Source organism: Larimichthys crocea, chromosome XIV (assembly GCF_000972845.2).
Source record: "Larimichthys crocea isolate SSNF chromosome XIV, L_crocea_2.0, whole genome shotgun sequence".
Classification (NCBI taxonomy): Eukaryota; Metazoa; Chordata; class Actinopteri; family Sciaenidae; genus Larimichthys; species Larimichthys crocea.
The window spans coordinates 13254206-13281646 of NC_040024.1; the positions used below are offsets into that span (position 1 = coordinate 13254206).

At 40.2% G+C, this 27441-nt stretch overlaps 1 protein-coding gene across 2 annotated transcripts in view; it reads left to right on the plus strand.

The window, feature by feature from the left end:
• The first annotated feature begins 7365 nt into the window (after window positions 1-7365).
• Window positions 7366-27441, plus strand: part of pde5ab (phosphodiesterase 5A, cGMP-specific, b) — an 85167-nt gene continuing 65091 nt past the window's right edge. The window contains exon 1 of one of the 2 annotated variants that reach the window (XM_019261035.2): window positions 7366-7654. In XM_019261035.2, the coding sequence (XP_019116580.1) occupies window positions 7650-7654 (5 nt within the window). In that variant the 5' untranslated portion in view covers window positions 7366-7649. Of the gene's footprint in view, window positions 7655-7692; window positions 8479-27441 lie in introns of those variants that run through there. The other variant, XM_019261036.2, reaches the window with a different exon arrangement.

The following is a 27441-nucleotide window of genomic DNA, read 5'->3' on the forward strand; positions in this document are numbered from 1 at the left end:
ACTAAGATATGTATGCAGTGCAGTGATATGCTCACAATGAAACCATTGTTATAAATAAAGAAAAGGTCACTTTGGATTTGGTCTAATACTGATGTAACAACAGATACTGCATTCCAAGAAGGCTTCCTAGCACTGTTCGGGAGCTGTGTGTCAACTTTTTCAACCACATATTTTGCACTTTGAAGGTTGAGTGCCATGGTACAGGCTTGATTGCTGCTTACTGTTGTATACACGGATGGTGCAGTGGTCCAAAGAGATGCAATGCTGCTTGTGGAGACCTCAAGCCCCTAAATACAGGAAGTAGAAATCAAACTGTTACTAACATCTTCACAAAACTGTCCTGTACCATCAACTGCTCAAGATAAAGCTCCAAAAGATGAGAAGCTACAAATGAATGCCAAGCATGGGATTTCAGTCCAGTATTCCATGGAGTTTGAGTCCTCTTTGGAGCAAGGACTGTCTTAACGATGGGCATTTCTGACCTTCATGCTAGAGTTCCATCACTGACCTGTTATTAGTGTTTGCTATTTATCATCTCACAAGTCTTTCTGATCATTTCCAAGTGTTTCAGTTACCTCATACGCACGGTATGCAATTTCTGCCTCTGGATCTCAATGGTAGCACAGAATCATGGAAGTTGTTGTCTTCAAAGTCAAACAACCACAATTTTGAGAATGTATCTGATTCAGACAGAAACTGTTCACAGATGAGGTCATGCATTAAAGTTGCATTCACGTTACGTTTAGTCACATTTGCCGTCTTTCTTCCTCACTCTGACATATATGACCTGTCCCATGTTTACCTGGAAGTTATAGCAACTACACACAAGTAGGAAAGGCACTTTTACCTGAATTTTTTAAAAATAGCGTTTTCTGAAACATTCGGAAATGATACAATCTTTGACATTAAATGCAATCCATTCTTGTTTATTCTTCTTATATTAATATACTTTACTATCAAAAGACTTGCATGTACTATATTCTTACTGCATTCATATGTATGTAGGGTTTGGGGCTTTTATTGTTGAGTCACTTAGGACTAACAATGCTCAAAGGTTCAAATCATTAAATAATACTTGTTGTCAATATTTGTGCATGCCTCTATAATTTGAGAAAGGACCTTCTGAAAATTGTATCCTAAAAAAGGCATTTGATATTATTGGTTCCTTCTTTCCTCTCGACGATATTTACAATGTCCAAGAACCCAATGACTTGTTATGCAGTTGTTGTATCCTAAACTTGGTTAAAATAAAATAAATGGCCGAAGAGACTTGCACTGTGCTTCATCTTGTCTTGCTTTATTCCTCGGTTTCTGCAACAACTTGCACAACACATGACTGTCTTAGAGCGCCCTCTATCTGATTCTCAATGCAATAACACAGCACTACAACAGTCCAGATCATGTTTGTGCTCATTTGTTTGTAGAACATGTCTGATTTGTGTCTGTTTTTGGGCTGATTTCACTTCAGTATGTCTCCTTTACACATTCCATAATCTGTACATTCATACCAATTTAATCTCAAACCACAGTTCTCGTGGCATAGTTTGCAGCATTCCGGTCCACCGATAGCACAGTCTCTGACTGTGCTTTGTATCTCAGAGTAAACTTTGCTGTTTGGACTGGCCGAGCTTCCCTGAGTACACCGAAAGCCTTAAAGGGAAATAATGTTCTCGGCGGCGTGGTCATCAGGATGGTGGGTGCTCGCTGTAGACACGGAGATAACAAAACAACACCTTGAATTCTGAAAAACTTTTTTAATCTAATCATTATTATTCATAATGGAGATGACATGAAACAAGTAAAATAGGGACATTGTGAGCAATATTTAGAGATGTTCAGTTGTGCTAGCAGCATTCACTCCTGTGCACAGAGCCACAAGCACGGCTTGCAGACTTTTGGTTTTGTTTGTGAGATGCAGTGTCATCTGTAGAGGAGCCAGTCCTGTGTTTATCTGTGCAGGTGGTCCAGAGTTTAATCCTCAGCAGTGTTGCTTTGATTGCTGGTAATACTCTGTGCTTTCACCATCCACGGCACACAGTGTTAAGTGTTAGAGAACTGACTCATATATATATATCTATATATATATATAAATATATCTATATATCTATATTATTATATAGATAGATAGATAGATAGATAGATAGATAGATAGATAGATAGATAGATAGATAGATAGATAGATATAGATATATATCATCAGGGGCAGACAATAACAACGTTAATTTACTTCAGTACTTGAGTACATTTATTGAGTATCTGTATTCAACTACATTTCTATGAAGGTTCCTATTATTCAGTACTTTGAAGCACAGCTTTGAAGCAGCCAGTGGATGAATTTTCCTTTCTTAGGCGGCTGTGGCTCAGAAGTAGAGCGGCTCATCCACTAATCAGATGATTGGCCATTTGATCCCCGGCTCCTCCAGTCTGCGTGTCGAAGTCTCCTTTAGTAAGATACTGAACCCCAAATTCCTTGTGTATGAATGGTCAGCTCCTAAAACTGAGGAGCAGTTGGCACCTTGCGTGGCAGCTAAATGAGTGTATGAATGTGTGTGAATGGGTGAACGAGATATGTAGTGTAAAAGCTTGAGTGGTCGGAAGACTAGAAAGGCGCTATATAAGTACAGTCCATTTACCATTTTCTAAAATCACAGGAGAAAAAACTGTTGGGGTAAATTCATCAATTCCATGAAGTTGCTTGCTGAAATTCTCAAACTGTTCAATCTGAACCGACTATATAGCCACATCTATTCATGTTTGAGACTTTGGAAACATTTAAATGTTTCAAACATTCAAATGTTTGATGTGTTTTCCATGTATGAACCAATGACAGTATAAAGAATGGACGCCATACGTGTGATGTCACCCACAAGTTTCCAAAGAGTTGTTTTAAAGCTCAAAATCTGCTGCGGTGGCCACTGCCGTGTTGGCAGTCGTGCCTCTGATGCCTCCCTGCTAACCTAAAAACTGGTAAAGACGTGGATCATTGGCGGACCTGAATGAAGCCTGAACAAGCCATCTGTGACAACACCCACCTGTCAATCAAAGTGGCCATGCTCTTAATCCTGCATAACTTTAAGCCTTAATATATATGAACAGGTGAGTTGTATATAAATTCACCCTCAGTACAGTTGTCATGAACGGGGAAATTAGCTACAGAGACCAAAACTGTTTTTTGTACCAGGCTGTAAACATGTTTATTTCTGCTGTGAAGTTGGACATTTGAACATGGGGACTTATGGAGGTTGAAATGCTCTGTCTGTTCTGTTTTTGCCTTCTCCCTTCCTGGCGTTTCCTGACGTTTTTTCATTCCTGTAGCATTTTTTTGGTAACAAATGCTACAGCCAGCTTTGTGATTTTGAAAAGCATGAACTCTCAGAAATCCTGCAAACCATGCCGTGTCCAGCTCTGTCTCATATCTGCACCTGCCTCCAAGAGATTTGTCACCACCAGTTTTGCATTTCTCTGGAATCGCTCACAGCAAGATCCCATCTTTCCTCTGCACTATAATCTCTCGTCCAGTAAACTGTTTAAACTGTTTCTGGTTTCTGGTTTGTGTTTTTTGCTATTCGAGTCCATCAGCATGCCTGCCAGTGAATCCACTGCTGACATGTTAGTTAGCTTGCCAAAATGCAGAGTTTATGGCTAAAGTCCTTTCAGGAATACATTTTAATTTTGTCAGATGAACACTATTATTAGAGATGTGTACCGAAAATCCAGTATTAAACGGGCTGACCAAGAACCACAGAGACCAACACTGTGGGAAACCCTATGTCAGGGGTGAAACAGACCAACAAACCATCACAAGACCATCTACAACCTTCATGTGAAGGATCACATGGATTTTTAATGAAGCATGTAATTACAATTATGATCCTCATGGGGAGGAAAATGACAAAGGATGTTGGTGTATGAGATGATCTCTCAATCTGATCCAATCAAAAGATGTGACACTGACACTTCAAATAGCACATGACACCTTCAGCGTTTGAAACGGTTCAATATAGGATGGGTCAAAGAGACCAGCTGTTTCATCCCTGCTGTTTTTGTAAAACTGAAAAGAGCCGAGCTGAATGCGGTGGTTGTGAGTTCTATTCCCATCCGCTCTCAAAGTGTTTCCTGTCTGAACCTTCAGTGACCTTTGAAGCAGCTTTTTTATTCCAGCTGCTTTAATCTGCTGTGAACAAAGACAGAATGTACCTACCCATCGCAGCAGGTGGCCACACACACACACACACACACACACACACACACACACACACACACACACACACACTCTGGACTGAGCATGCTTTGTACTGTATCATGTCTGTCAGGTAGGAAGGACACTGTCAGCTGTTCTAGACAAGCTAGTGATGATTTAAAGAAAACTATATGGACATTTAGTGTGATGCTCTTGTAACATTCATTTCATTTGACTTGACTTTAAAGTATTCATCTCAGACTGAGCAGACTAAAATAATAAATCATTTTTCTAGCAATTTTTCAAATGCATTAACTTTGGCCTCTTGGGGGCAGCAGAAACAAGCTATTAACATCTTTCAAGATGATATGGATAAAGATGTAAGCAAATTGTTGTCCAGCTCTGTTTTGTTTCACCCCAACTCTGTTTCTATGACATCTCGCTCTTTAGCTACTCAATGACCAACTATGTTCAGCTTAGCTATTTGCTCACCGGTGTACGGTGGGTTTATCAGAGGTTCTTTTTACTGAAAACAGCGACCTGTTGCTGGAAACCAGCTGAGAGTAAAGTTTTGGGCCTGAAAACCAAAACAATGAGCTGAAAGATAAAAATCTAAAAAAAAAATCTAAAGCTAAAAATCTCACAGTCATTTGATTCCTATAAAAACATGGGCTATAGCAGCTTTAAAGTGATATAACTGACATTTTAAAATGTCATTATATCTGCTTCGACCAGACATATACATTACATTTTGATGTAGCAATTAACTCTTGACATTGTCATCCTTTATGTAACTTTCATCCCGGTGACGTGGATGCTGGGAAATGCTGTTGCTGCTTTGTTTTTTTCCTGCAGCCTGCTGTCCCCAGTGCTTTGTTGCCTGCCTTTTAAGGACCGCAGATCTTAATTTGGTAACGCACTAAATGATTTACTGGAAAGTTTTAAACCCATTTTTCCTTTTGATTAGTGTGCACTGGTTTCCAAAAAAATAAAAAATATGGCACACATGCAATTAAATCTCTTTGTAGTTGACTCGGTACAGATAAGTCAGGTCAATCTTGCCTTTAAATATGTGCTATATTTAACATCCAGAAAATCCTTATTATTACTGACACCTTTGGCAGTTAGGCGAAATCACCAAAAGTGACACAAGACTGAACAATGGACAATAAATTACAGTCATATGTAGAATAAAAATACTATCTGCAATGTTTCCATACTTTATTTGGGCCATTAGTTCCTTGACACTAACCACCTTGCCATTTGCAAATGACGCCTTCAGCCAACACCATAAAGCACTCAACATTAGAACCACGCTATGGAGCCAAGCCACAGCTGGCCAGCAAACTCCAGCATACAGTTGGCTAGCCAATTATTAGTTATTACCTTTGCTTTAAAGCTGCAGAAAAATCACATCCTTTAAAATTTCCTAGAAAAGTTTTAACATGACCTTTACATATAAATCAGTGCACAGCATGTTATAAGCAACTGAGAAAGCCATGGATGGACTCATTTTTTAAGTTACACTGTAAGCAGGAAGACATGTCTTATAAGAAGTGATGGGTCTTGAGATGAGTTTTAAAGATATTACTGGAGGGGGAAAGTCTAACAATAAATTATGAAGTATTCCACAGCTTTTGAGCGACAATGGAAAATTCTCTGTCATCCTTAGATTTTAATCGGGAGGGTGAAATAAAGACCAGTGAACAAATCTGAAGAGTGGAGGTTGAAGTGAGACTGTGGATATCAGATTTATAAAGTGACATTGAATGCAGTGCTCTAAATATAAAAATATCCAATTAATTCTGTACATCCTTATGTCAGTAGCTAGCTAATGCTGACTTATGGATGCTTTCATCCGCAATATCTAGAGAAAATCTAAATGACAGGAATGTTTTTCAATTAGTAGTAGAAAAAATTATTTATATGTATAATCATATTTTAAACATGATGGTGTTTATTTGTACTTAAAAGACAAGTACAGAAGTTTGTCCTAATACAATATTCAAGTAGAGTTATGGTCTGTAATCATTCCTACTACATAATGGAAAAAAAGGAACTTTTTACAGCCTTCCACACTGTACAACATTGGGGGAAATAATCCACTGGTTTTATTGACAGTGCTGATGTTTGAGAGAAATCAGAGAGTCAGAAAGTCCAAAATGGAGGAGGCTATCGTAGCATATTAGTCGTCATTCACTTTTATTTAACCTTCCACTGTTGGAGTAGAAACTGCTCCACAAATGAGACATGGTTTGTACTTACATATACATCTTTTGAAAAAAAAAAAAAAGCAAACTTACTGCACCAGTAGCAACTGAACTAACAAACTCTGACAGTGCTTGACAATCCACAGTCTGGTGTAACTGGGTCCTAAGGAAATGTGTATTTTCTACAAATGGAGCCTAGATGCAGTATATGTGAGTAGAATAAAATAGGACCTAGGGTTGAACCTTGTGGAACTCCATAGGAGATAGGTACAGTCAATTCTGATAGAGGCTGTCTTGGTGGTAAGAGGCACACCACTGGACAGTGTACTCATCTAGTGGAGTACAATTCTTTTCAGAATGGAGTGAAGTGTGTGGTTTGGAAGTTCTAATTTACCTTTTTTTTGGCCTTTTCAAGCTTTTTAAAAAAGTGATAGAGACAGCTGAAGAGTGACAGGAATGTGGGGAGAGAGAGAGATGGGGAATTACATGCAGCAAAGGGCTGCAAGTCAGATTCGAACCCTGGGCTGCTGCTGAGCCTTTGTACATGGGGCGGATGCTCTACCATGACCTAGAGAGATTTCAAATAACTTTTCCCAGTAGAACTGTTCTGTTTTCCATTCTGGCCCTGAGGGTTTGACACCAGAGTCCTTGTTGTTTTCAGTCCAGTCGCCCAGGATTCAAGGTGAGTGCAGTTAAATCGTTGAAAACACGTTGACCAATCTGCACTGTCTCACCCCTCTTGAAAATAAAGCAAGAGAGATTTTCTTGCAAGTTTTCTGCAAGTCACACAGGTATCCAAAATATTGTCATGTGTAATGTGGAGGATTAGTGACAGACAGTGGGGAAAAAAGGAGTGTCCCTGTCTGGACAGCCTCCCTGCAGGCCTGCACGGTTTCCAAGCTGTGCTGTGAAGGGGAGTAGAAGGAGGAGGAGGAGGAGGGAGGGAGGGAGGTAAAAAGAGTGATGATTGGAGGACGACTGGTGTATCACTGGAGGGTGGTAAGGTCCCTGGTGTGGGACATGGGGAGTAATTATTATGATCCCATGTCTGCTTTCCTTACTTATTTTCTAACACTCCTCCAGTTCCAAAAAAGGATACCACTAAAGCCAAGGGGAAGGAGAGTGGGGGTGTTAAAACAGAGGGGAGAAACCAGAAGAGGAAACCCCCTCCTTAGACTCCATCAGTGCATGTGCATGAGTGTGTATGTTGAAGCTGCAGAGATTGCCCAGCAGAGCCAGAGGGACTACTTTCCAGCACCATGGGGTGAGTACAACACTCAAGCGAGGATTGGGGGCTGCGAATAGACAGACCACAACCACAACTACCCATGATAGAGAGAGAGTGTGTGTTGTTTCCTGTGTGTGAGGGGGAGTGATGAAGCGAGCAGAGTTTTGTGCTTTTTTAGGGGGGGAGGAAGAGTTTATGTGTGTGATACTGGACTGTAATGAAGCGGCCAGACTGTGTGTGTATATGTGTGTTGTCTAAGCAGACCTGTTACTATAATTGACTACATAATGGAACAATCTGAGTGTAATTCCTTCTGAGTAAGACTGCAACATCGCTCTGAAAGAAAAGTGGTGCTGGCATGTTAAAAACACACAACTTAAGATGACTGCTGTCTCAAAATAGGAATCTGAAGTCCTGACCAAAAAAAAGTTCCGAGTTAGTCTTGTTTTCCCTCCATTTGTGTCCAAACTATTTATCCTCCAGTGGCGCAGCTTCATTAAACCTGTGCCAGAATGAGCGTGTCAACTTTCACACTTTGACAATCCCTCCTCTCTGATGATTTTTCATGTGTCACAGTTGCCGCCCACAGAGGCTAATATAAATAAACACATGCCGTCACTTACGAAAAAAAAAAAAAAAAAAAAGTCGGCGCAGATCCCACAGTCCAGCATCGCACGGCACCAGTTCCAACGAGGTCATGGGACTTGTGGGCTGAATCTGAACCCGTTCCAGGAATCAGAGGGACTGAGCCTTGAACGTTAAAACGAGGAAATCCTCACCTTTGACCCCTGTGTTTGAGATTGGACTATTGTGATTGGCCGGCTCAGCTAAGAGAAGCGGAGAATTTGGCTTGTCGACTGGTCAGTTTTTCTTCTGGATTTTGTGTGTGTGTGTGCTTTCAGTTTCTTTTTCACCTTTTTTTTGAGATCACATTCTTTCTCTCTTACATAACTTTGTTCACATAAATATCAGGGTTCTTAAATTCTTCCTCACATTCTTCCCCGCTGAGCTCATATTCGCTCTTATCTTTGAAAACAGCTCATCACTTCTGGTGACTTATCACTGAGCTTTAGAGAAGTCAGCATCCCAAGTTGTTGGCTACCTGAGCCCGGGGATGAGTTTGTTCTGACTATATAAGGCCTCTGTCTTCTCTCCTCTGGTCTCGCTCCTCATTCTCCAATCTGGGCTGTTCAACAGTATAAATATCTCAAGGGGTCTTTTTGCTTTGTTTTCAGCACGTAGGATCAGAGTTGTTTATTTGCAGAGTTCTTTTTAAACGATGTGGGAAGTGGATATGATGTAGAACGTGGGGTTAGTTCTGCTCTGAGGCTTCATGTGTGCACGGTGGAGGGATTATAGGTTTGATGGGAAATGAAGCAAAGTGGAAACTGTCTTTGCTGCTTAACTTCTGGAATGTATGATTAGTATATCCTCATTAGGGCATCAAAAGATCAACAGCTTTGGTGAAACTTTGCTTCTTTTTAAATTGACAAAAAGAAACCTCCACAATTATCAGCTTAGAGTGATTAAATCACACTTTAGCTCTCTGCTAATATCTTAAATCTATGCTAATCTATACTTTGTCGACTCGGGCCCTATGGAGCGTTTTGGGATCTTTCAGCTCATTGTTTTGGTTTCACAGCAAAAGGGGAACACCTAACAACTAACTAAACATCCAGATTCTGGTGGCTATGAAAACAAATCTGCTAACTCTGTTCAGGGCTGCACATTGTGGAAGAGCCAAAGTCAAAGTATCCAGGATACACCACGTAGACACCAAAAAAAAAAAGTCTCTTAAATGTATCTGGATTTCTTTGTGCACTCACTGACTTTTTTGTCCACAGTGCAACACAATTTAAGGTTAAAATAGGAAATGATCACATATTCAACACACAGTGAGCAACATTAGCATTCATTAGGAATTAATTATTTGTGTCCATGTGATAAATACATTTTATATCTACACTCCTTTGGCTCCTATTGGCTCTTTAGTAGTAAATCACCACTCTGTTGTGTTTCGTAGAGGTGCTGTAACTGTGCAGGTAGTTTACAGTGGGCTGAAAACCAAAACACATGCTAAAAGTGGCTTAAATACTCAATCATTTGTTAATTTATTTGTTTTTGTTTTAATTAAGTTTCAATTGTACAGTAGAATGAGCTCCTTAGGTTGTCAGACCTGCCAAATTCTTGTAAAAAGAAGTGAGGAACTGACATCATTGTTCTCTGACGGTACCTATATCACATTTCTGGAAGGGTAAATAGGCAACTGTTTACTAAAACACCAGCCATAACTTCTTCAGTAAGTAATAATAACACAGTTGACACAGGTTTTCAGACTGTTTTACTGCCCCCTAGTGACGACAAATTAATCAATGCTCTTGTATTACTGATTAAAAAGTTCCTTTTGGCATTTCAAACATTCATACGCTACTGATCTGTTTCTGCAGCGACTGAGACAGTGCCACATTTCTAACCCCTGATTGGATATAAACACTGTGAACAGTCGTGTCTGTTTATAGAGAGATATATTTGCTCTTTCTCCAGAGGGAGAAAACCCTTTTGGGTGTAACGGTTTGATTAATGACCCTGCTCTTCGGCTAGATTTGGATTAAGCCTCCAAGCCCTGCTTGGAAGTTATTACTTTATAATGGGAACATGTAAGCAAAGGCCATGTGCTTTTCATCACTGCAGGAACGTCAATTGCATAATGAAAAGTGGGAAAAAAACAAAAAGCGAGATGTAGATACAGTGTGTGATGTTTGGAGATGGGCAAGTGTCGGCGTCAATCTGGGTTTTTGTTGTTTGGCTCACGTTTCCTCTGTCTTCTTTCTCTCACCACCCCCCTCCATCCTCTCTTCTTTTGGTGTGGCTGAAGTCACTTCTGTTGAGGTTACATGAGTCACTTATTCCCTCTGGGGGTGACATTGATGGAGCCAAGTTCCCATTGTGTTCATCCCAAATTTCCATTTCAGGACGCAAGCTATTCCAAGCCATACTTGGTTAAAAATAAAACCTCAAAAAAATGAGATCTGATGTTACAGAAAAGCAATGATCTAGAGGCCGAGGGGGGGAGAGGGGTGGAATGAAGTGAACAGATGTGGAAAAAGCTGTTCCACGCTTCGTTAAGCTCGTCGAGATATCAGCTGAATGTGGCAGACTGGACTCGAAAGCTGCTCAGAAAGTGCTGAATTTCATTTGTGTTGTAAGATCAATACTCAAGAGGAGTTTCACATCTGTTTCACACTTTAACACCTCTGGCAAGTGACAACATCAGCACCAGAACCAGCTTGTGTCTAAAACATGACTTACACTAAACAGACTGTGTTCCCCCATGGTGCCTATCAGAAGGCTACAAAAGCAGGACAGAGCCTGACCAGCTGGCTAATGTGTAGACTCTAGGACACATTTCCGCTGCTGAGGTGAAGCGTCAGCCAGCCGGCGCCCCAGCGTTTATAAGAGCTGGGAAATTGAGTCGATAAATCTGTGAATGGGTGAGAATAAACAGAATCACGTCCGCAGGAGGAAGGTGAATAATTTGACTGCTTACAACGGCCGTGACCGGAGCTGTCTCTTGAGTACTGAAGACAAAGATTTACAGTCACACCTGCTGTAGATCACTGATAATAAGGCTTAAGATGTGTGCTCAGAAGTTCAGGCCGATAATACAGGCCTTATATAACCTGCCTCATCTTTATGTTCTTATGTTTACACCCAGGAGAGATTCAGCATGCTTCAAATTTAGTTCATAATATTAATTGTAGAGCAAAACATGTTAAACACTTGAAATTATTACACATGGCAGTGGTGTCAAGGTATTGTCAAACTAAAATTCACCCTCAGTACAGTTGTCATGAACGGGTAAATTAGCTACAGAGACCAAAACTGTTTTTTGTACCAGGCTGTAAACATGTTTATTTCTGCTGTGAAGTTGGACATTTGAACATGGGGACTTATGGAGACTGACTCACTTCTGGAGCCAGCCTCAAGTGGACGTTTGAGGAACTGCAGTTTTTAGCACTTCTGTGCTGGCTTCACTTCACAGCAATGGTGGTTGCTGCTTGGTCACTTCACTGCAAGATGTGTAGCCATGGCATAAAGCAGATGTTCACTAACTGTTGCTTGTGTACACACCCAACACAACCCTGTCTCCTAGAAGTTTCTACAGTTTTTTACAAAACTGTTTTCCCAATTTTGTGTGGTGACGATGCAATTCTTAAGTTTTCTGATTTACAGATCCCCAAAACCCCAAAAATCCACCGGGCACGTCTCTGACACTTGGTGGCTGCGACGCTGTTTTGGTCTTTGTGTTCTGTTGTTAAAATAATCATGATAATCACCCTTCTGTTAAATCCAAACAGATTTTTGATTACATTGGGATGTAGCAAAAATCATCAAGAGGTTTTTGAATTCCATTCTTCGGTTTGATTTACTTGCCATTTGGCTGAAAGTTTACATTTAAACATAGCAAAACTTTTCAAGTGAGGTAAGCACATATTTAAAACACACATTCCACTTCTCTGTAATGTCACATTCTACTTCCCTTTGAATTTATGGTCAGCAGCAGTTAACCCGTTGGCCTCTCCCACCTGGATTAGTCTCTGTGCATCCACCTCCTTCATCTCAGGTTTCCTTTAAAGCCTCCACGATAACAAGGGTGTTGTCTGGAATACAGTTTGCGTTGATCAATCTTTTATTCTGCTTGGGTGTCAACAACAAAGTGACTCATTTACAATTTTCGGAATCTCAACTTGAAGCGTGAAGAGAAAAAGAAGTGTGGAGACAAACCTGATAAGTTGTTAGCTCACCACACAAACAAGACATTACAAATAGTGTTGACTAGTCCATCACTCAGGTCCAGCCACACATTAAGTTCAGTTTATTGACTCTGTGGCAGACGTGTTAAAGTGAGCCAGAGCCAGCTGAGCCTCCCAGCACTGTCGGTGTCCTTGTTTGAGGACAAACTTACAGCAGTGCTGCCTTTGGCTAAACATTTCTTTAGTATATGGTCTATGTTGTGAGAGTATTGCTGCAGTGAGTGATGCAGGTATGATTGGACACTTTTAAGTCAACACCACAAACTGCATGTGTTCTGGTCATATGCCAGAGGAATACACAGACTACAGAGGATGGATTACCAAAGCGTGAGCCAGCTTCAGTCCCTGTAAACCATAAGTTCACTGTCAGTTTGTTTGTAGTTATTTGAAAAATTCAAACATTTTTGGCAGCATGCTCGACAAAATCATACCAAATAAAGTGATTAGACCTTTAAAGCAGTGACATTCTAAACTTGGACAAATCTTCTTTAAGTGATTGGTGTGGGTGTACCACAGAACAAGCCAATCATAGGCATGAAACCACCAGCTGTTGGTGCCACAGCAGATCATGGTGTTTCAAGTATTTACAGAGGTGTGTGATCATGTATTTGAGAGTGTGAGGAGTGTGCAAAGTCCAGCACCTGCTGCATGGCCTAAAGGTGTGAAGGTTGGGGTGGTGGACTTGCGATTTTTCTGCAACCCATCCATTCATAACTATATAAACAATGGTGCTGGATGTTGTCACTGAATATATCCAGTGTTTTGCAATATAGTCCAACATCAGTGCTCTTATCTGGTGATAGGGTGGGGGTAAATACAGGGTATAGGAGGTCCACTGCTGTACCCCAAAGGCCCACAAATTGGTTAATTTTTACCATAGACTTGACCATGAAATTACTATAATAGTTAAATGATGACAAAAATTCCATGTGTTTTAGAAATGTATCTCTGGGACTCAAAGATGAATTTGTGAAAATCTGAATTTCATTGAATCTGGTCAGGTTTAACACACCACATGTGGAAGTTTCTGAGTTTGTTGGTTAATTCTAATGGCTGTTTTGGTATAAGAATTTCCTGCCATTTGATATTTTACCCCAGTTAAAGAACATGTGGTCCTCTTCCACTTTCACAGCCTAGAGTGCCACCCAGCAGAGCATCAGCATCCAGAACAGACCTCCCTGGACGCTGATGATTATGATGAATGCCCAGCACCAGCTCTCCCCCAACATGTTACCTAACACCTACTGCTGGCTATTCATCAACAGGCTGCTGCACCCAGGCTAATCCAGTTAGCAGAGCAGACATGGAGCCCACTGAGGGAATAGAGTGCATAGGTGTATATTCTCATCTAATAAAGTGCTACACAGACGTGGCTTCAGTGATTTATTCTCTTTGTGAGCAGTGATGAGTTGTCTTGACAATCTTACACATTTATTACTTATATTTAAACATAATTTATAAGAGTCTGGCCAATAAGGCCCCCCTGTAGCTCCTTTAAGACAGAATTGACTGCTATGGAAGATTCTCCATACTCATATTTGCTCTGACTAAATGCTTTAAGCCTCTCAGCCACATTGACTGGCTGAAATTTTGATGGTGCACAACTTTTCGAGACTCTTTACAGTCTTGACGCAAATGCCTTACCATCTTTAAATTTGACTGACCACAGTAGAGACAATAATCCGGGTTGTCCCATGCCCTTTTGCTATCTTCTCCTATTGTTCCATTCAAATGCAAATCTGATATTTAGTCCTTTTATACATGTGAGTAGCTTCAAAGTCAAACTTCGATTAAATTAGAATATTTCACAAAAAAGAACAACAGCGTTTTTTGTTAGCAAACTATTGACTGTTTATACATCCAACACACACAAAGGAACATTCATTTCTCATTCATGACTGAGTGATTTGGTTTTTAGCAGGAAGCGAAGTGACTATTTTAATTTTTCTCTGAAAGCAGCTCCCGGCTGCTGCTGGAAACAACACTGATGAGGGAGGTTAGACTTAACTGCACAGGCTGTAGAACCAAAATAATGAGCTAAAATAGGCTAAAAACATCTGTCAGCTGAGGGGGAACCACAGAGTTGTGAATTAATTGTCCACTTCCATTTTCAAAATTGAATTTATTCATTTAGAGCTTAAATGCGGAATAGGAAAAAAATATTATAATCATTTTAATTGATACAATTAACACACAGAGACTCTATACTTACCAAATGGAGCCGAACAGTAATTCCCTTTAATAATTCGTACTTTTTATCCACTTGAGCTTTGTGCTGCATAAATTACACTAATGTACTAATGTACCCTCTGAGTGTAAGTCTGTTAGAGGATAATTACAAGAGCAAAACCTTTAGAAGAACATGTTCTATATCTGTGATTCTTATTAAAACTAGAATATCAGTGGTCAGTCTAACTTGTGTCCTGATTAATCAGTGACCCTGTCAAAGGTCTGTTCCTGCCCTCTGCTTCACAGACTGAAGTTCACTTCCTCTCACTGCGAACTGACTGATTATCTGCTTGTTTCAGCACTTATTAGTAGATAAATCGCATGTTTACCATCAGCAAGATAAGCAGTTTATTTTAGACCTTCTCTTGATATGTTGTACAGGCAATGGTTGTCTCACAGTTTACACACAGTGATCAATATTAATTAATGTTTGACGTGGAGATATTCCAGGTACGTCATCTGTGGTTCCTTCATTTATTATTCTCAACTGATGCTTCATTAACTTTGATCTGTTAGCATCTTTTACACTTTTGACTATTTCTGATATGAAGTCATATTTGAATTTGTATACGTTTAGTTAAGGAAGGCAGCTTTATTGATAAAGCATAGCTCATACATGGAGGTAAGGTCCAAGGTCCTGTACAACTATGCAACAACATAGTTAAAACAACATAATACGAAATTAGTGAACATAATATTTTTCGAACTTTCATTTCAATTTAGTTTTTTTAGCTTATTTTCCTTATGCTGTTAGCTTCTTTAGCTTGTTGTCAGCAGACTGCCCTATATAGGTAGTTAGCAATGTGTGCACAGGACAACAAAAATGTGACTGTTAATGTGTTAGTAGCAGGTAAAAATCCACTGGGAAGACAGAACGATCTGTTCAAGTCTGGAAGGTAAAGCCAGTCTTTTATTCTGAGCGGGTTGATCGGTCTGCTCAAAGCAATCCAGACTCTGTAGTCATCTGTTGTTGCGCTACCAGTTTCTACCAGATCAGGGATGACCTTCAAAAGCTCAAAAACCCAGCTCTTCAGAGAGGACCTCCTCTCCTATCACTACCAACAACTGGACATGCTAAATCTATCCCTCTCTTCACAGTACTTATTACTGCACTAACATGTCCTAGTCACACTGAACCTTGATTGTTTCCCTTTTCTGTTGCTCGCTCTGGATGAAAGCGTCAGCTAAATGACTAAATGTAAATGTATGGCTGATGGGATGCAGGTGAGACGTTGATGCAGTTTGCGCAGGGTATTTTATTTTGAAAATCCACTGGCTTCTCTATGCCTTTTCTGTGTCTGGCTTCCGCCCACTTGAGGGGGCTCTGTGTAAATTTACGCGTGTTGCTCACGTCAAGTCAAAAATAGAACAGACGCGTAACTCATGCAGAGCTGAGTGTAGAGACGCTTCTGAAACCGGTGGGGTTTGATACATTGATTAGAATGGCCACGTATAACAATACACGACACACACGCAACGTGCCGTGGACGAGCCTGGTGGGCTTTGGGCATTAATGATTTATAAAGAGCAGAAAAGAAACTGGAATTGGGATTAATGTCCAGATTTTCTTTTTTGATGTATAGATCTTGTTAAAGAAATTCTCTCCTGGGCCTTTAAACAAACCATCAGGACTTCTTTAAGGTTGCAATGTCACAACTATACAGTGACCGTCCCCCTCAGCCACGCCCCCCAGCACAGCCACTACAGGTAACAAACTATCTGGACCCTACGTCCATCTTGGCTTTAGTTGGCCTGGACGTTAGAAAACAAGTCAGCCAATCAGAGGACAGGCTTGTTAATATTAATGAGACTGAACACAACACATATTCTTGCTTGAACTCTAGAGAAAAGCATGAGAGAGGAGATATAAAATTATAATGAGATGATTTTTGGTACAAAAATAAAACGCCATAAAAGTGTAAAATATGGGATAAGTTTTAGACATTACAGCTAGTGTTGTATTAGTGATGATATCTATATGAACTTATGATGACCCTGACAGTCCCTATGCTGCTGTGCTGCTAAATTGTCATTGAAGCTGTATGTCAACAAATGAATCATGGTTTGACTTTAATAAATTCAGAAGTTAACATGTAGTCAACATGCACTAATTTATCTTCATAAACAGTTTAGATATGAACATTTAGATATGAACATGTAAAGCAGTGTAGCTATATGTTGGAGCACAGGATGTCATATACCTACCTACCGTCCCGTGTACGTTCAGTATGTGTCAGATGTGGAAGCCAATATTGACTTTCAAGCCAAGCCTGAGCAGCGCTGTCCTATATATAAATGTGGCACTGGACAAGTTCATATCCGCCTGTACATTCCCCAGAGCTCCCAGCAGCAGTCATTCCATCACGGCCTGCTTGAAACCCACATTGATGAAGATGGGTAATTCTCACCCGCAGACGTTTCAGGCAACACTTCGTACTCTGTTTCCAAGCAACTAATGACCCTCTGATGGTTTTTAATCCACCTTGTGCTTTCGGGGGGAGGAGGAGGGGAGGTTCAGTTGGCCTAAGTGTTTTTCCGCATAGAGTGGTGATCATTAAAAGTTGATGTGAGGAGTGACACACTTTTCTGTTGAGTGGGAATATGTCTAAGTACAGTTAAAGGAAATGCAGCAGGCCTCGTGTACAGTGAACAGTCAGTCAGCTTTCTTGCAGGATTCTCTGAATGATCAAGATTTGCATCTGTGTTGTTCATGCACTTTGAAAGTCAGCAAATCATTTCCCCAGCTGCAGTTTGTGTTGTGACAGCTTTCAAGGATTGAGTGGAAAAAATATATATTTGTGGAAAAACTTAAATAGAGCTTTGAGTTTTCGTCCAAAGGAAACCAAAGCACTTTTTAAAATGTAAGTAGATGCCGACTCCAGATAGAAAGACCCCTGCCAGGTGTTCCATCAAACCCAAGCTCATGCTTTGAGTTGACAGCGTTAACAACAGAGTCACTTCACTATTTGAAAGTCAGAACTTAATGTGGGTAGGAATTTATGAATAATATGAAAATCTTTCCTCTCTTAGACATAAGTCGATGTAGCCATTCAACCAGTTGGATCAAACAGCATCTTAGATTTTATTAAGATTTTTTCTCTGCCAGTGATGTTGCCGACTCTTGGAGAATAAAAGAAACTAAAGGCATCTACAATCCTACTGAAAAGTTTTATATAGACAACAAACCAGTTCATACAAGCCAGAAAATGAATATAATATTCATAACTATGTTTTCATTAGTGCATTTTGCTCGCAAGACTTTCTTATAAAAAAACTTTCTTATATTTGATCATTCCTTGGTTTATATACTTCTATCATGAGAAAGAAGGCTACATAGTTAAATTGTTTCTTTTGTCTGTCTTCCAGCCAGCTTGATCAGCTCTGTGCTGTTTGACGCAGTATCTGTCAAAAATATGTAAAAACCAGGACAGCCGTGTAGTCTCCTCAAGCAAAGAGTTGCTTCTGGGATGCTTCTGAAAAGTGCTGCAGCATTTCTGGTGGAATCACGAACAACGTCTCAAATGGACGCAATCAGCCACACCAGGCCACTTTTCACAAATTTAGAGGTTAGAACGAGCCTCTTATATCAACAGACACTGTAGGTCATCTTCCATGGAGTCCGCCATTTTGAACAGCCATGTTGGAGGCCAGAATAAACAAACTAAACACTGGCTCTAGATAGGGAGTTTGCATTTTTGACTTTTCACCGTAGTTTCTCCTTCATGCTTGGAACAACAGGGCGAATATTTCACAAACTCCTTCACACTGATCCTTTAAGTTGTGCCTGTTGTTGCAATTCCAAAAGGTCACCATTAGATATAAAGTTTATATAAATTGAACACATATATATGCAGTGTAAAATATCAGTTTTTTGAGCAAATGAAAAGGCTTGATTCTGAACATTGCCCTATGGCAGTTACTGTTGCTGTTTAAATGATGCAGCGACCTGAACATCTCTGAGCCTCAGGTATCTGAAGAATGTACACATTCCTCCTGGAACATTAAGCATTAAAAAGGTCTGGCTCGAAGTGTGTTTGTGTCGTCTGTGTAGGTGTAAGCATGTGTGACTGCCAGGAGCATCATGTTCTGTTATTTGCACATAATGTCTTGACATTTGCCAAGTGGCAAAGTAAGTACTTTTCTGTGTTTAACAAGTAAAGACACAATGTAGTTTCAGCTAAGGCAGCAACAGCTTCAAAATGGGGGAAACGGTTTTACATTTCAGGGAATTAAAATCAGCATGTACACTTGGCCTATTCAACTGATGGCCCCAAGGCAACAGGGCCAGCTACTGGGATAAGAGCTATGTAGTTGCTTAGGGTCACAACTACTGGGGTGGTACGGTGGTCTCTCCTTTATCTTCAGCCTGTACACATCAGACTTCAGACACAACACCGACAGCTGTCACCTCCAGACGTTCTCTGATGATACAGCCATCATTGGACGTGTATCAGAAGGAACTGAGCAGGAGTACGGGGGGGTCACTGCAGACTTTGTCAACTGGTGTGAATTCAACCACCTTCACATCAACGGCAGCAAGACGAAAGAGGTGGTGATTTAAACCACACCATTGAACATCCAGAGATTGGATATTGAGATGGTGGGACCTTTCAGATATCTGGGTGTTCACCTCATCAATAAGCTTGATTGGAACACAGACGTTCTGTAAAATAAAGGTCAAAGTTCACTTACTAAGGAGATTAAGGTTCTTTGGAGTGTGCAGGACCCTGAAAACTTTGAAAACTGTCTATGACACTAATGGTGACATTTGCAAAATTCTATTAAGTCATCTTTTAGGGACACAACAAACTGGCCTGGACTGCCTCATAGACTCCATAGAGGAAGTAGGGGAGGAGGAAGAGGATGCTAGCAAAGCTGACATCCATCATGAACACCCCCTGCATGAGACTGTGGGGGGTTTAAGCTGCTCCTTCAACAAGAAACTGCTCTTATCTAGAGGGAGCATGTACCCCACAGGGAAAGACCTGGCGTCAGCAATTCCAACACAGAAACTCTTGTCTTTTAATATGTCCTAAATATTTGAGAGATGATACCTACCAAGGATTTGTTTTTCCTGCAGTCATAAACAAAGACCAATAATCTCTATCTTTGATCCATTAAAGTTATTTCAAAAGGTCTTAAGAATACAAAATCTATCAAAACACCAAACAGTGATAAACAGAAAATAACTCCCTATATGAATTTGCGGTGCTCTGCTGGCTGGTTCTTCACTGATTCTAAAGAAAAAGGACTGAGATATTAGGAGGTAGAACTCATGTATGAGGGATTCAGACCTGGGTAAACACCAGATGTATAGTCTCATTTGGGAAATACTTTAGAAAAGAAGATAATGTAAGTCCCTCTCTTTGAGCTAACAATGGCAGACTGTAGTGATTAAACAACTATATTTTAAAATATATCACCACTTGTGGAAATGTTTTCCTCATCTGACAGTTTGCAGTTAACCTGGCGTGTCAGTGATATCGTTATATCACCTATATTAAGGAACCCATGATGTATTCATACATGTCCACAGTGGAAGTTTAGTGTTGTGATTAGTCAACATTTTCCAGACAGTTTTCTTTTAGATATTGAGATCTTTCTTTTGTTTGTTGTGCACTATATTTTACACTATCACTGAGCATTAGCTGGAAAGAGGTGGACCAGGGACATTACTCAACACATTTCCTTTGCCGAGATCTGTGTAGAAATTGTCCTGTGTAGAAAGGCCAGTGAGGGTGATCTCTTAGTTTTCACTGTTCAGTTTTAGGATAGATAATTTCACAGGTGTGGCTGAGTGCGGTATATCTAATAAGGTATAAAAGTGCATTGCACTCACTGTACAATGAAGTTAATCAAAGAAAACACAACCTGCACAACTACCAAAGGAAATGAAAAACAGCTTCAACCTCAGGAAGACTTTACCGATTGAGATACTACTTGAGATTTAATGACACTGACACAAATATTAAAATCTTTGTTTTTATTTTTTAGTTCAGTTGTAGGAGAAACTGGAGTACCCAGGGAAAACCCACACAAAAGTCCAACAGTTCCTAAAGTGTCTTGTTGTTGGGCGCCTGGATGATGGATGTCACAGGATCAGATGGAGGGCAGCCTAGCAGTATCGCATATTTCTTGCACCTGTTGTGTTTCCTCACAACTTATGACATCCTGAACAGGAGGAACGGCGACTTGACTTGAAAAAATTCTCATGTTGTCCATGGGAGGCAAGCTGTTGAGTCCAACAAGGCAGCGAGTTGGCACAGGTAACTCCAAGTCACTTTTCTGTGAAGCAGGGCTTGGGTTAATCGACTGGGTTGGCGGAGGAGGATGAGGATCCAGAAGAGCCCGCACTGACTTTGTGACCAAAGTACCCACAACATAACCAAGACACAAGATGACCATGTTTATACCGATAATGTTTTCCAAATTTTGAAAAAGGATTAAACGTGATCTGTCAGATGAATCGTACCGAGAGACTACAGTTTATGTTGGGCTTGTGTGCTCCTTACATAGAAGTCTGAACAAATGGAATGTTGTGTCATAAAGAGGGAAAAGGGATGGAACTATCGATTAGAATGTTATTAAGAATACAAAATCTGTTATAGCAACAGTAACTAAGAGAAAGGGAATGTATATGTTGAACCTGCTGCCCCACCAGAATTTCTCCTTTGGTACCATCAGACTTGGAGGGTAGGAGGACTTTGGTGGGATGCTGTATTAAAACCACCATTAAATCCACAACTTCTTTATTTGAGCAAGAGATGGGTTGTTCAAGTGTAAAATACTGCATGAGATGCACTGGACTGAAGAAAGGTTGCCAGATTCCCAGATGTTGATCCAGTTTGTAATCATTGCAAAATGACCCATCTTCATATGCACACACCTTTTTTGGAGTTGCTCCAAGCTAGCTACATACTGGTCCTCTGTGTTCAAGTCAACTCAGTGATCCTGGAAGTATCGATCGATTTATCGATCGCCTTGTGTTAGTTCTTTTTGGAGTACCATCTGATGAGTATTCTTTGACCAAGCTCCAGGGTGACTTCCTGGCATTCTGTTCACCTATTGCCCACCGTCCAATCATACTGAGATGGAAAGATGCAATTTCTCCATCTCATATGCAGTGGATCAGAAATATTTTATACTATGTAAAACTAGAAAAAAATAAGCACAATTATGATGTTGTAAAATACTGCCACAGTTGCCATGTCTGTCAAAATGTCAGCTTGTTCTTTCTGCCGTTCCCTGTCATTTTCAGGTGGGTGATAAAGTTCTGGCTTTGCTGCTTGTCCTGTATCTCCCCAAAAGTCTGTTCCTAGTAGTTTAGCACTGATTGTGACAGCTCCTAACATGTCTGAAGGGGATAATGGTTTGAAGATGTGCAAAGGCCCCATTGCCCATTTCGGCCCATTTGCCCACATCTCATCGAATCACCTGTCAGATAAAGGCAAGTGCTTACATAAATCTGTAAATGACAAAATAAGTAAACTGCATTTAGTGTATGGAAGTCACTTACCAGTTAAAGATATCGTATTTGGAGACACCAAATTAGGAAACACCACTCTTTCTTGACAAACTTTCCAGAGGATCAGGACAGGGATGCTAAAACAGAAGCAGACACACAATGCAAACACGACCAGAGACCAAGAGACCAAGTGGGCAGGTGGAAGTCTGGTAGATGGAAATCCAAAACAGTGCAGGGAAGAATCCAAAAACAGGAGCAATGATGAGATGTAGTTGGGAGCAGGGATGGCAGGCAGGCAGGGATCCGGAGACTGAAATGAGACTGAAAGACCTGGCAGTGTCTGGGAGGTTGAGCCGGTATTTAATACTGCAAGGGTTGACTGGTGATTGATGATGAGCAGTAGGTGATGAGGTAATCACGCAGGTGAGAAGACAGACAGAAACACAAGGCGAGGGAAAATTACGAGGCGAGGAGCCTCATCATGACAGGTGGAGAGTTTGATTGCATTTTACAATCAGAGCCATGTTGCCCGGGAAAATTATGCCAAAAGAGAGCTACAGCAACTTCCCTACATGTCTCCTAGATCTGTGAAACTGTGAAAAAATGTTAGCCATCGTGGGTGAGGTGATAATAGACAACCAAACTCAAACTAGTGTGACATCCACTATTAAAAATGCAAATGTTAATATGAAAATTTTAATAAGTGCAGCTTATAATATCCAAATAAGTGTCGCAGCCTTTTTTGAACTGGGTCTTCAAACCGGGTTACTTTGCCTGTTCACCACGACTCATGCTGTAATTATTGACCAGGGAGCGTGTGGATGAACGGTTAGCACTGATCAGGTCTGTGTGGACACGAGTGCATCATGGGACAGACACCGTGTGTGCGCTGTATGTTAGTAACCAAACACCATCTGAGTACAACCCTGGGGCATCACACACACACTTATACAAACAGCTTTAATGAGTGTGTTTCCACTCAACAGTGTTTCCACAAGGTGAGTTTTCCATGTACATGCACACACACTCACACACGCGCTCACATAAACAAACACACCTGAAATACACAGGTAAAGGAGAAGCCCAAACACATTTTTCCACTAATTATCTGGAGTTTTTTTTTAAATATAATTATGGTTTATTTTTAATCCCAAATTATGTGAACTATGGAACCTTCAGAGTGAATTTATTTTTCAGAAACACACCCACACACACACATGCACACACAGGTGTTTTGTCTATTTCCTGCAGGTGATGTGCAGCAGCAGGATTCTCTATCCACTAAAAGCAAGAAATCTGCATGAGTGTAGTGTTTTTTTGGTGACTCAGGTTTGGTCTCAGACTGTGGTTAGGACTAAAATGAATCAGCATTTCTTTTAGGTCAGGTTCACTGTGACAAATCTTTCCATTGCTTATTCTGATGGATTCTTGTGTACTTTTTCTTTAACCTTTTGAGCCAAGACGCGGCCTAAAAGTGCTTAGAATTACAGTTCCATGACAACTGAGAAAACAGCATCTGATAATAAAGACTGTGTGGCAGGGTCAAAAGCTCTGAAGTGAATAGATCATGAGTTGATGGCTAAAGATGCTGAGGCTCTATGCAATCCTAGCATCTTCCACCCATAGACTGTATAAAACATGGATGTAGTTTCCAAGACGTCACCCAATGGTTGTCTGAAGAGATGTTGTATGGTCAGTATGGTAGCTCTGGTCACTGCCATCTTGCCAGTCCTGCCTCTGCCACCTCTACTCAAACAAACCACCTCTAATGTCAATCAAAGCAGCCACACTGTTAATTATGCATAACTTTAAGCCTTATTAGAATTTGAACAGGTGAGTTCTATAAAAATTCATCTTGAGTCGAGGATTTTCTGTCAACAACTTTTGGCAATATCAACTTGGTCAGTTGGTCCACAACTTTGGTCTATATCTCAAAAACACTTTGATAAATGACTGTGATATTTTGTCATGATCTCCAGAGGATGCATCCAAATGGTTCTGATGATCCCCTCACTCTTCTGTTAGTCCCACCAACAGGTTGAATTGTTCAATTTAGCTTTTTAGTAAAATATCTTGACAGTTGGTTGTATTGACATGAAAGCAAATGTGAGACGTTCATGTTCCCCTCTGGATGAATTGTCATAACTTTGCTGGTCCTCTGACTTTTCGTCATCAGGTCAAACTTTTGGTTATGACCAAGTAGCTAAGTAGCCACGTAGCTACAAATCTTAGCTTGTAGCTTACTAATTAGCAAGTATTAGCATGCAATGCTAAACTAAGATGGTGCGTATTATTACTGTATACGTTTCTGCATGTTCCTATCACCATTATGAGCATGTTAGCAAACCAATGCCAACACTTTGGTAATTGTGCAGAGATAGGTTTAGAGATTCATTAGCATTAGATCTTAGCATAGCTCTGGAATTTTGCTACATGCTACATGCTACAAGATTCTAAAGATTATCACTCTCGAGTCTAAATGTTTTCTTTTTATTAGGGGAAAGTCTGTTATTGTGTGTGTATGCAAGTTTCTAAGGACATTGGGTGTGACAGCTCCTTTGATTATCTAACAGAATGCAAAGTTCAGAATGTGGTCACTGACAAACAATGCAGTAAATTATGAGGGGAAATCTATACACATTACCTTGCAAACTCATAGATGTTCCGTAAGGCCATTTTTGCTGAGTTATGGGGGCCATTATGACTATGGAAACTGTCGTAAATCTGGACGGTAATTGAGATCAGGACAAGCATCTTTCATGCGAGACAGATGAAATGGGGGAACTGAAAGCATTCCCAGGATCGAAGCAAAAAGCTAAAGCTCTGTGGGAGACAAATGGTAGAAAGGAGGGTATTGTTGCTCCACATATTTGTGGTACAAACTGCATAATGTGCTTAAAGCCCACGAATCCAGATTTTTGGCAAACAATGCACAATGAAGCGCACAAATATGTTATGACTAAAAAGCTCGAAGGTTTGAGGCTAAAAGGTTCTGAAAATGAAGTAAGTTCACAAGAATAAATACTGGTCAGGAAAGTCAAATCCAAACTGCCTCAGCAATGTTGACCTCTCCAAGCTTCCACCCGAGATGACCAAAATGTTTGTTCTCTCTTCCACTGCGGGAACACACTGACCCTTTTTCCTGTTCTCAAAGTAATGAAAAGTGCTGTATGTTCCCCAAGCTGGGATCTCACTTCATTACCATTTAAAGTTTTCAAAGTGACACAAACTTTCTTTCCAGCTGGAGTATAGAATTTATTCTTTTTTTCTTTCATTGCCTTGTCTGAGAAGACGTTGGCAATGTACCGCTTCTTGAACAATGTGCTCCAAACCTGGCTGCTGGTTTTCCTCACATGGTCTTACTTTTCTCATTGACGGGAGTCTGAAGACGAGATGCTGCTTCAATAAAGGTTTGGATCGGACTAATGATGAATCAGCAGCATTAGCTCTCAGCAATCACTGCTCACTCCTCAGTTGACTGCTGACATCTTCATCTGTGCAGAAATCTTACTGGTAGAAATGTATTTTTGGAAACACTTCCACCGCTGAGACGCACGTCAAAGTTAGAATTTCAACAGGGGCGATGCAGCTGAGATGGCAAATCGCTTCTCATCAAAACAACACCACCTCATCAAGAAGCTAAGAGGCCATGCAAATGGATGATAATGTTTCAGCCGGGTGCCTGTCATTATGCACCATTTATCCTCTGTGGGGGTGGAGAGGCAATCAATTATGGCATCACTCAAAAACTTAGAAAAGGATGCAAAGTTCACAGCCAAAGCCTTTGCACGTGTAGTATGGGTATAATAGTGAATCTCTACTAACTGTTTTGATCAGTCTGAGAGTTTGATGACATTTTCTATAATCACATATTAAAAATAGATGTCAGTGGGGAAAAGTCTGCAGGGCCTGCTACAACATTAAACACGAGGGTCTCTGAGAGTTTGCTGAGTTTCTGTAGCAGCTCTGGCTAGCTTGCCAAAAATCTTAGAGATGAGCCTTGGTTTCAATTCTTTTCTGAAATGTTCAGAATATTAACATTTTTGTCATTTTACTGTATTGTGGTGAATGTAGTTTTTGCCTTCCCCATAAAGAGGCTTTAAGGCTGTTAAAATAATCTTATTCCACACTGTCACATATATTCTAGCTTGGCTTCATTGAAATCATATGGGGTTTACACTGAGTGAAATATTTTTTATTTTTCTTCTTTTTTGTGTGGCTGTAGCATCCATCAAAAGTTCACATTCCTTGTGGTCAGTTTGTACATTTTGTACAAAATTCAGGCCAACATATTTTCTGTCTTTGGAAATTTCATAATTTATTATAATAATAAATGAAGTTTTTGGGTTTTTTTTTTTTTTACAATACTTGTACCTGGAAATTCTGTGATATATAAATTATGTAGCCCTATGTTACAGCTTACAGGGTCTTTAAATGTGTATATATATATATATATATATATATATATAATAAAACATATATATAACAAATAATAGAAATGTAAATCAATACTTATTTTTATTCTTATTTCTGCTATTTATTTGTATCTCTTACCAGGTTTTCTGACAAAACAAATATCACTAATCTTAATATTAGATTTAGTATAAAACCTGAATAGAGGTACAGGCACAAAAAAAATCAGAGCATAATGTCAAACAAACATTAAGAAGTTAGTGTTTTACTGCGTTTAGCATTGTAAAGATCACATGGTTACAGACGTTAGCTCAGGACTGAACATAGCTTTACACAGCACGTGTCTCGTTTATTTTCTGCTTCCCAGGAAGTGTAAAAGATTTAAAATGTGTCTGCTTTCATGCATTTGTCTTCCTCCCTCCACCACATCTCCCAACATAGAAGAGTAATGATGCTCTGTTAGCATAATGATTCAATGCAACATCGCAACAATGTAACTTTGCAATTTTTATTGTCCAGCCAGCTCCCGATCATGTTCTGTCATCTTCCACGTCCACAGTGTGATCCATCGTACAACTGAACTCACCTCTAGTTGACATACAATATGTCTCACTCACCAAAGTGGTTCTTGTAGGCCAGTTAGCCAGCTGCAAAGATATGACATATCAATATTACAAATGTGGAAGCTGCTTCCCTGCCAAACCAAACCAAGCCAAGCCGGCGCATCCCACACCGGTCTGAACGCATGGAAATAAAAATGATTCTCCTGTTAGGATGGCAAAGAGGAATAAATATTGATATTTTTCAATCTTTGCAAGAATCCAAGATTCCTTCAGACCGGTTTATAATCCTGATTGTAGCAGAAACACAGACGAACACGCACACCTCTCCCCCATAAAGTC